General features: G+C 48.0%; 1 protein-coding gene across 1 annotated transcript; it reads left to right on the plus strand.

Annotated features, from left to right (window-relative positions):
- Positions 1-280: 280 nt before the first annotated feature.
- TUBB2B (tubulin beta 2B class IIb) lies at positions 281-8,613 on the plus strand. Its single transcript, XM_015427185.1, has 4 exons — positions 281-433; positions 2,393-2,501; positions 2,872-2,982; positions 7,304-8,613. Exons 1-4 carry the CDS (start codon positions 377-379, stop codon positions 8,362-8,364), a joined length of 1,338 nt encoding a protein of 445 aa, XP_015282671.1. The 5' UTR covers positions 281-376; the 3' UTR covers positions 8,365-8,613.
- Positions 8,614-9,990: the final 1,377 nt, after the last annotated feature.

The following is a 9,990-nucleotide window of genomic DNA, read 5'->3' on the forward strand; positions in this document are numbered from 1 at the left end:
GGCAGTGGGTAAGGGGGGAAAGTGCGCTGGCGAGCTTGTGGCTGGGCTGTCCTTTTCGTCCCCCGACCATTCCCGCCACCTCCGCCCCTCTTTCAAGGGATCCCCAAGCAGGGGCACCTGCTGCGACCCTCTCCCAGAGCCTCTCCCTGCATTACATCACCCGAGGAGCGCAGGCGGGACCGGAATGGAAAGGGGGCGGAGTTTGGAAGGCGAAGGAGGCGGAGCCTCCCCCGAATAAAAGAGCTCGGTGCAGCCGCGGCCCCTTTTTCTGCAGCCGGTGCCGAGAGCAAGCGGGAGCGCGGCTGCGCGGGTGTGGCGGAGGTGGTCGAAGGGGCCAGTGAGTGGGTGTGAGCGTGCCCGGAGCCGAGCTGCAGTCATGCGTGAGATCGTGCACATCCAGGCCGGCCAGTGTGGGAACCAGATCGGCGCCAAGGTATCTGGGAGACGCAGGGGATGGGGGGGGGGGGGCCTCCGTGGCTGCTGTGTGGCTTCTCCTTTTAGCAATTAAAGGTGCAAAAGCTGCTGAGAATCCGGACGCCTTGTTGTTTTAATGTGCCCTTCGGTGCTTTCTTTGTCATTTCTGTTTCTTCCTCGAGCCGCTTCGTTTGGGGAAGGGGGGGAAAACCCGAGTCAGTGCCGCCTTTCCCTTTGTTTCTCGGTCCCTGCAGGGATGCGGGTCAGGTGTAGTACCCTGACTGCGCACAAGAAGGGCAGGGGAAGCCGGCAGCCGGCGGCAGCTCGAAAAGTGTACTTTGTGTGGACGGTGTCCATTGAGGGTGTAGACTTTCCCATTTCCGGGGGGGGGGGAGCTGGGGCTGGGCCAGAGGCATTGCTTTGCTAGGAGCAAGGGTGGCTCCCGGGGGAGGCTGAGCACCTTCCTGAAAATTTCGGCGGAGACGCCCCGCCGCCTCCACGAAGATTACGCCTATTCCCTGGTAGATTAATGTCCCTGGCTAGGAGGCTTAGAGCCGGGAAGGTCGGACTCGGCTGCCTCGCATAGACAAAGTAAAGGGGTGCTCCTTAGGACCACGCCCTCCTGCATGTTCTGGAGGGGGGGGGGAGAGTCTCCTGCCAGTCGATCCCACTTTAAACCCCCCCCCCCCCGTGGATTTTGGCTTCAGGTACCCCGATCCCAAATGAAGCCCTTAATTAGCAAATAAATCTGTTTGCTGTGACGAATCTGTTTTGTTGCATGCAAATGTCTTGAAGCTGGTATGAGGCTCCCCATGGATTTCCAGATAATGTCAGCAAGTGGTCTTTCAGTCTTCTCAAACATTAAGTAAGAAATGCTGTCACGATATGGTGTATGGCGGCTGGTTCTTGCTACATTTGACTTCTTGAGATTTTTCTTTTGCCTCCTGCGGTGTCATAGCAGCCCATATTGGGGCTAAGGCATGTCCTGATCTTTTGTCAGCCTCTACTGGACTGTGTCGAGCAGTCTTTAGATCAAAGGCTTGTAGAGGAATGGTGAGGACGTGTGCATTAGAAAGGGGTGGCAGTTACCCTTTTGGAGCTACAACTGTCCTAGGAGCGTTGCCTTTTCCAAGATCCAAGGAGTCTTTAGGAGGCACCACACTGTCTCCAGCAGCTTGTAGCCAAGCCCTCTGCCCAAGAGAATGGAGGGAGCGGCTCTTTCACTCTTCCACGACAGGGCATTTCGTGCCAAAAGTAGCCTGGAACCTTCATCCTGGGCAGTCTTCTGTTCTGGAAATGTTCCAGAGCTCTCAAGAGATGATCTTGGCTCACATTGAAAGGAGGGTTTCTTTTTTAGAGGTCTAAAATACCCTCTTGGCACTAATTGGGTGGTGGAAAGGTGGACTTCTTCCATGGGTTCCCTAAGAAGATGATGGTTCTAATCCGATGTTGTGATTGAGAGTGTGGACCCAGGAGGAAGAAGACCTGGGCGATCCCACTAGTGTGGCAAATAATGGGCATTTTAAATGCTCCAGTTGCCACCTCTCCTCCCCTCCCTACAACTGGGTGTACCTTGGGAAGGCGCAGCTCTGCAGCTGTCTCAGCTCTGGTGGTGCACAAGTGTTCAGGAAGTATTTTTAGCATGACGGTCTGGTGTTTAAGTGCTTCACACCCATATTGATTAGTGTGCAAATGAGAACGGGGAATTGCCCACTGCCATCCGTGTCTATCTATTGTTCCCTGTGTGGAGGGCTGGTGGGCCATTCCTTTGTGCAAAGAGAGCCCCCTAGTTCAGCAGAGCAGTGAGGAAGACGCCTGCCTCTGGGTTCCTGAGGTTGGAATTGCAGCTTTTCCGTGGGGAAGCCTGCTGCACGGACAGCAGAATTTCGACAAGGCGTGCTGGCCACAGCATGTGCTGGGTGGGCTTCTCTGGCAGTTCAAAGGCAGTCGCTAATAGCTCTCCGTGGTCCCATTCCAGTTCTGGGAGGTCATCAGCGACGAGCACGGCATCGACCCCACCGGCAGCTACCACGGAGACAGCGACCTGCAGCTGGAGAGGATCAACGTCTACTACAATGAAGCAACTGGTAACTTTAAAAAAATACCCTGAAGATAAAATTCTGCAAAAAAAAAAAAAGAAAGAAAGAAATAGTGTCCTTGATCTTTTAGGCTCAGACCATGGCATGTTGAATCGGTGACAGGGCAGGCCCATTAAAGAGTTGTGGGAAATTCTTGACAAAGCGCCCCCACCTGCTTAAAATTCAGGCCCTTGTTTCATTCCCATGTTCCCTTTAAATCAGCACCTCCCCCTTCTTTTATCTGTCTGGAGAGTCGCTGAGTGTCTCCAGTGAATAGCAATGAGGTTGCCAAGACTACAGGAGCTGCCTTGTTCCATTGAAGAAGAAAAAAATCTGCTGACAGCAGGTTTGTGATGCTGGCTTTTGTTTCCTCCCACAGGTAACAAATATGTACCCCGTGCCATCCTGGTTGATCTGGAGCCTGGCACGATGGATTCAGTCAGGTCTGGGCCTTTCGGCCAGATCTTTAGACCTGACAACTTTGTCTTCGGTACGTACTTTTTGGCGTAGCTGTTGTGCAATGGCAGGGTGACCTTCACAATTAAATACTGTGCAGTAGATCTGTGGTGGAGTGGCTGGAGAGGTAACCAGCATGGTCTAGTGGATACAGTGTTGGACCTAACCAGAGAAATCTGTGTTCAGATCCCCACCTGTGTTCAACTCCAGGATGGCTTGTGTTTTAATAAGGATGTGGGTATATAATTCCATGAACGTTGCTGAGTTCGTTCGAGTGGGGAAATAAGGGGAAATAGTTTAACACAAAGGATGCTTGCATACAATGCTAAATAATGCAATTCCAGTCCCCTTCAGCAACTGTTTGCTAGTGGAGTTTGCCATTTCACACAGTAAAATCCAGTTGCAATGTGTGGTTCTGTTTTAGGGAGGGGCTAGATGCATTCTCTGTATTAAGGGACAGATCTTATGGGCCATGAAGTGAGGTGATACTTTAGTGGATCTTGTGATGCTCAAAGTGCAAGAGCTATCAAGGTAACAGTCTGTTGCAAGTGTGTGGGACAACTCTTGCCTGGTATGTTGACTATTTGTTAAAACAGAGTAAGGCAAGTTTATTAACTAGGGTCTACCTTTCATTTTTATCATTCTTTTTCTAAACAAGTCAGTTGTCATTTGGCAAATGGTCTTCTCATTGTGTCACTGGAGGAATGTAGCTATTTAGCAGAATGCCTTCACAACTAAAGCGCTTTTATAAGAGCTCAGTTTTTAAAATATGATCCTCATTTTAGTCAGGCCTGTCTCAATCAATCCCCCATCACACTTTTTATTTACTATTTTTGGGTACCAATCTTGCTCAGATTATTGGCAAGTTATTTTATTTTATTTTATTTTATTAGATTTGTATCCCACCCTCCCTGCGCAGCAGGCTCAGGGCAGGTTCCATCATAGATAATGTACAACAGTTAAAAACAATTAAATACATTAAATAAAATAAAACTACTGATTCCCATATTTCTAACCACCACCTCAACAGATACAGTCTTGTTACAATTTGGGGTTACGAATGATGACACATATCTGATCCACTGTAAGGGAGGCCCGATAGAGTGTGGATCAATTAAAAACCTGGTGGAAGAGCTCCATCTTGCAGGCCCTGCAGAACAGTAAAAGATCCCACAGGGCCTTGATCTCATGTGAGAGCTCATTGAACCCGGTAGGTGCCTGGACCAAAACAGCCCTGGCCCTAGTTGAGGCAAGGTGGCCAGGGGCCACCAGAAGATGCTGATTTGCCAATCGTAAGGGGCTCATAAGGGAAGAGGCAGTCTTGAAGATATGCAGGTTTGAAGGTAAGCACCAGCACCTTGAAATGGATCTGGTACTCAGTAGGCAGCCAGTCAGTTCATACAGCAAAGGGTGGATAAATGTCTGCACAGACAACAAAGTCAACACCTGTGCTGCTGCATTCTGCACCACCTGCAGTTTCCGGATCAGAGCCAAGGGCAGCCCTACACAGTGAGAATTACAATAATCTAATCTGGAAGTGACCATTGCATGGGACAATATAGCCCGATCCCAAGGGGTGAGATATGGGGCCCAACTGCCTGATCTGTCTCAGGTGAAAAAAAGCAGACCGGGCAGTGGCGATGACCTCACTGACTCCATAGTCAGTGAGGCACCCAGGAGCACCCCCAGGCTCTTCATCTTCAACGCCGGCACCAGTGGGGCCCTGTCTTAAGTTTCCAGTTGTTCCTTGGCATTTCCTATTTTTTTAAGGTTTTTTTCTTCCTCTCTATAAATTGAGAGTTCAGAACCGGTGCCTAGCTCTTCTCTGATCTGTTCCTTTTTACCTCCTGTAGTTTTTCTCATCACCTGCACACAAATCAGAAGAAACAGACATGTGCTGAAAACCAAGACATGTTCACTGTCTACGTTATGGGTGTCTGCATAAGAATTCTCAGTTTGTTCCTTGTATAGATTTAGGCTAGGAATAGATGCTCAGAGAAAATTGTGCTGTGTTTGGAGAAATGTGTTGCATGTCCAGAGTTGCAATCGAAGGAAGAGCTCTTGTATGTATCGTGCAATTACATGGGTGAGCCATTCCTGTACCTGTATATTATCAGGTGCCTTCTGTATATCATCATGAAAGATGATTTCCCTACCAGCACCAAATAAACACAGGTTAAACCAGAAGATTAAAGACTGAAAGTTGCTCATGTTCAGACACTACTTGATAACATCGGAAGCAAACTAGAGAATGGTTTTAGATTATTTTAAGGGAGGAAGGTGTCAGGAGCAGTGTTCCCTCTAAGCTGGGTTAGTGTGAGCTAGCTCACAGTTTTTTAGCCTCCGGCTCACACACTTTTGTCTTAGCTCAGGAAGGATGACTCCAGAGCAAACTAATTTATGCAGTAGCCAAATTACTCGCTCACAACTTTAATGCTAGTAGCTCACAAAGTAGAATTTTTGCTCACAAGACTCCACAGCTCAGAGGGAGCACTCAGGAGTAGCATGTGCCATGTTCTTCAGACTAGATAAAAACATGATTCTCCAGTAGGTGTACACTTGCAAGTCCCCCAAACTAACATCATTCAGATGGTCCTCCTTCTTAGCAGCATATACTTTTCTACAGCCCTTTGTACTTCAGGTAAATCTTTACAGAGAAAATCAAGCTGTCCCCATCCTGGGTACTTGCTAAATAATATTTCTCCAATTGGGCAGAGTGCACTGCACACTGTCATCCTACCAGTGGGAGAACCAGGTTTGATTCGCCACTCCTCCACATGCAGCTGCTGGTTTGACCTTGGGTTAGTCACAAGTTCTTTCAGAGGTGTTCTCTCAAGGACAGTTCTCAAGAGAGCTCTCTCAGCCCCACCTACCTCAGAGGGTGTCTGTTGTGGGGAGGGGGAGGGAACGGAGACTGTAAGCTGCTCTGAGACTCCTTTGGGTAGTGAAGGATGGGGTATAAATCCAATCTCTTCTTCTACCATCCCTTGAGTATTTGTGTTTTATTCATTATTTGCATCCCAACTTCTTCCATCAGGGAATCAAGGCGGTACGAATACATTCCTAGACCAAGACCATACCTGCATGATTGGTACATTGTGATCCTTCCAGTAATATCAATGTCATGCAAACGTCTGCCCATGTATTAATTGTCCTGGGTGGTAACCTGTGCTTTAGATGTTCCCCAAACTAAACCACATGTTTTAGGTACGTAAGAGGTGCCCTGCTGGGTAAGACCAGCACTCATCTAATCCTGTTTTGCATAGCTGCCAACTAGTGGCTGTGGAAGACTCAGAGGTGTTCTCTCAAGGACAGTTCTCAAGAGAGCTCTCTCAGCCCCACCTACCTCAGAGGGTGTCTGTTGTGGGGAGGGGGAGGGAACGAAGACTGTAAGCTGCTCTGAGACTCCTTTGGGTAGTGAAGGATGGGGTATAAATCCAATTTCTTCTTCTACCATCCCTTGAGTATTTGTGTTTTATTCATTATTTGCATCCCAACTTCTTCCATCAGGGAATCAAGGCGGTACGAATACATTCCTAGACCAAGACCATACCTGCATGATTGGTACATTGTGATCCTTCCAGTAATATCAATGTCATGCAAACGTCTGCCCATGTATTAATTGTCCTGGGTGGTAACCTGTGCTTTAGATGTTCCCCAAACTAAATCACATGTTTTAGGTACGTAAGAGGTGCCTTGCTGGGTAAGACCATAGCTGCCAACTAGTGGCTGTGGAAGACTGGCATAGAGGCTGAGACCTCCTGGTGTTGCCTCCTGGCACTGGTCTTCAGAGGCTAACTGCCTTTGAATGTCAAGGTCCTGTTTAGGCATTATGGCTAGGGATGGGCATGAACCGGCTCATGGTCATTTCCCCAGAAAGCACTTTCCTGAGGTATCTTCTTTGGGGGCTGTAACTGGGATCCTGTACATCCAGTCCTCGCAAAACATGAAGGGCAAGTAGAGGAGAGTCAGCTGGAAATCCTCGGTGAGTTTAGTGTCTCTAGCATACTGGGGTGCCATTCTACTGCCTTACAAACCAAAGCAGTTTGGGAGGCAGCTAAAAATTCATGATGATTTGTGGTTCACAGACATGGTTTGCAAACGGGGCATATCCCAAACTCCATTCTCCTGGTTTATGTCCATCCCTAATTATGGCTAGTAGCCATTGCTGGGCCTATTCTCCATGAATCCATCAAATCTCTTTTAAACCATATTAATTCCATATTAATAAGATACAGTGCTATCTCAGTGAGTTGAGCCATAAAATGCTGTTTTTAAAAGATGTCTACTGTATGCTGACTCCAGCAGAGGAAATACCATCTGATGATTCTGCATTTTTCTCCTCCTTCCTCTAGGCCAGAGTGGTGCTGGGAACAACTGGGCCAAGGGCCACTACACAGAGGGAGCCGAGCTCGTAGACTCTGTGTTGGATGTGGTAAGGAAGGAGTCTGAGAGCTGCGACTGCCTGCAGGGCTTCCAGCTGACCCATTCCCTGGGTGGCGGCACCGGATCTGGTATGGGAACTCTTCTCATCAGCAAAATTAGGGAGGAGTACCCGGATCGCATCATGAACACGTTCAGCGTAATGCCATCTCCCAAGGTCTCAGACACAGTGGTTGAGCCATACAATGCCACCCTTTCTGTCCACCAGCTGGTGGAGAACACAGATGAAACCTACTGCATTGACAACGAGGCCTTGTACGACATCTGCTTCCGCACACTGAAACTGACAACTCCTACCTACGGGGATCTCAACCATTTGGTCTCTGCCACCATGAGCGGGGTGACCACCTGCCTCCGGTTTCCTGGCCAGCTGAATGCTGACCTTCGCAAACTGGCCGTCAACATGGTGCCTTTCCCTCGCCTGCACTTCTTCATGCCCGGCTTCGCTCCCCTCACGAGCCGTGGCAGCCAGCAATATCGTGCCCTCACGGTGCCGGAGCTCACCCAGCAGATGTTCGATTCCAAGAACATGATGGCAGCCTGCGACCCACGCCACGGCCGCTACCTTACGGTGGCCGCCATTTTCCGGGGCAGGATGTCCATGAAGGAAGTGGATGAGCAGATGCTCAACGTCCAGAACAAGAACAGCAGCTACTTTGTGGAATGGATCCCCAACAACGTGAAGACGGCCGTGTGTGACATCCCACCCCGGGGCCTCAAAATGTCCGCCACGTTCATCGGCAACAGCACCGCCATCCAGGAGCTGTTCAAGAGAATCTCGGAGCAGTTCACGGCCATGTTCAGGCGCAAGGCCTTCTTGCACTGGTACACCGGCGAGGGCATGGATGAAATGGAGTTCACGGAGGCGGAGAGCAACATGAATGACCTGGTCTCCGAATACCAGCAATATCAAGATGCCACTGCTGACGAGCAAGGTGAATTTGAAGAGGAAGGAGAGGAGGATGAGGCTTAGGATCTGAGTAGGTTTTAGTGCAATTGGACTAATGTTCAGAGTGAGGTCTGTTCAGCTGTACTGATGCATGCTTTTCGATTATTCTTGGTGCTGTTCACTGTTGCCTCTGTCAGCAGTTTTTGTGACCTTGCCTCTTTATGTAACAGTAGTTGCAAAAGCCTTCTGAAAAAAGTCTTGTGTCTAAATGTCTGATCTCAAACATAAAAGGCATTTGTGTTTCACAATGGTGTCTGGATTCTTTTCTTCTCTAATAAAACTACAAAGCAGCACTGAATTCAAGGAATGTTGGAAAGCTGATTATTAAGTTACTTCTGCCTCTTTGTAAATGTGATCAGGCTTCATGCCAGCAAGTAAATAAGCAGTTGTTTTGAAGAAATATCTAAGCCTTGTGGGCTGTGTGCCTCTCTGCCCCGTTCCTAGCAATCCTTGCTTGAAAACGCCTTTTTTTTAAAAAAAAAGTTGGAGCAAGTTACCAAGCTTCCTTGTATTTCTTGATCAAATATATTTTTGGTGGCACAGAAATAGGTGTCAAGATTGAAGATTTACTGCCTTCAAGCAAGATAGCCAAGAAGGAAGTGGGCTTTGAAAGCCATAGTTTTACATAGTTTCGAGGGATGTAAACTTCCCTTTTTGCTTTCTTTTTTAAAAGAAAGTCTTGATTTAGTTTTCTCAGTGTATTACTGAAGCTATTAGTTCTAGTTCAGTCTTTTTCTGAGTTCATTGGAAAACACCCTTGTTGCTAACTCCTATCTGATAAGGTTATGCAAATTTGGGGGCAAATAGGAGGCACTGTGGCTGTTCTTTAGGCAGACTAGCAATGGCCAACCAAGAAATCGTGACACAATAAACTGGTAGATAAAATGCTGTTATATTGGCGTCAAACGTAGGGCTGTCTGTATCAACCAAGTAGGTAAAGAGAGCATGGAGTCACCCCCTCATCCACATCTCCTGTATTATGGTGCCAGTATGTGAGGTTTTCTTCTGGAAGGTAAACTACCTATTATCAATAGTGCCGTGACCCAAACAGACACGTGAGTATATTTTGGAAGTTGGGCTGCATCTGTGGCTGATTGTGTCTTGTGTGCATTTTTCAGTAAATGCAGATGTTACCTAGAAGCTGCTGGGCAAGGAAAGAATTTTTGTTTTTCACTTCTCCCCCCTATACAGTAGCATATGTTTTCTGTGGAGAAGTTGTTACCCCTTGTTAATGAAAACTGAGTGCAGCCCTAGTTTCTCTCACCAATCCCAGCTGAGGGAAGAAATTACGGGACCTGGGTTGGTTAACAAACTCCGATGGGGTAGGGGCATCAAGTAATGTTGCGTCCAGCTCACTGGCTTCCTCATATCCTAACCGAGGGGGAATTATTAGTAGGCAAAACAAAGGCAAAAACAACTTTGAAGCAGCTCCCCAGACCTTTTGAGTGCATTTTTTCACCCTTCACAAATAGAACTCAAAATATTAATAGGTTGGATCTAACCAGCTCTTCTTCTGGGGAAGAAAAAGATGAACCAACGAAGTCTGTGATAGGGATCCTGGGATGGGGGGGTGCAGTAAAGAGGTGATGTTGAGTAATAAAGCTGGCCGGATGTAGCCTGGAGTTTATGTTACAAGGAGGGGTGGGTTAC

This window comes from Gekko japonicus, unplaced genomic scaffold (assembly GCF_001447785.1).
Source record: "Gekko japonicus isolate JY-2015 unplaced genomic scaffold, Gekko_japonicus_V1.1 scaffold812, whole genome shotgun sequence".
NCBI lineage: Eukaryota > Metazoa > Chordata > Lepidosauria > Squamata > Gekkonidae > Gekko > Gekko japonicus.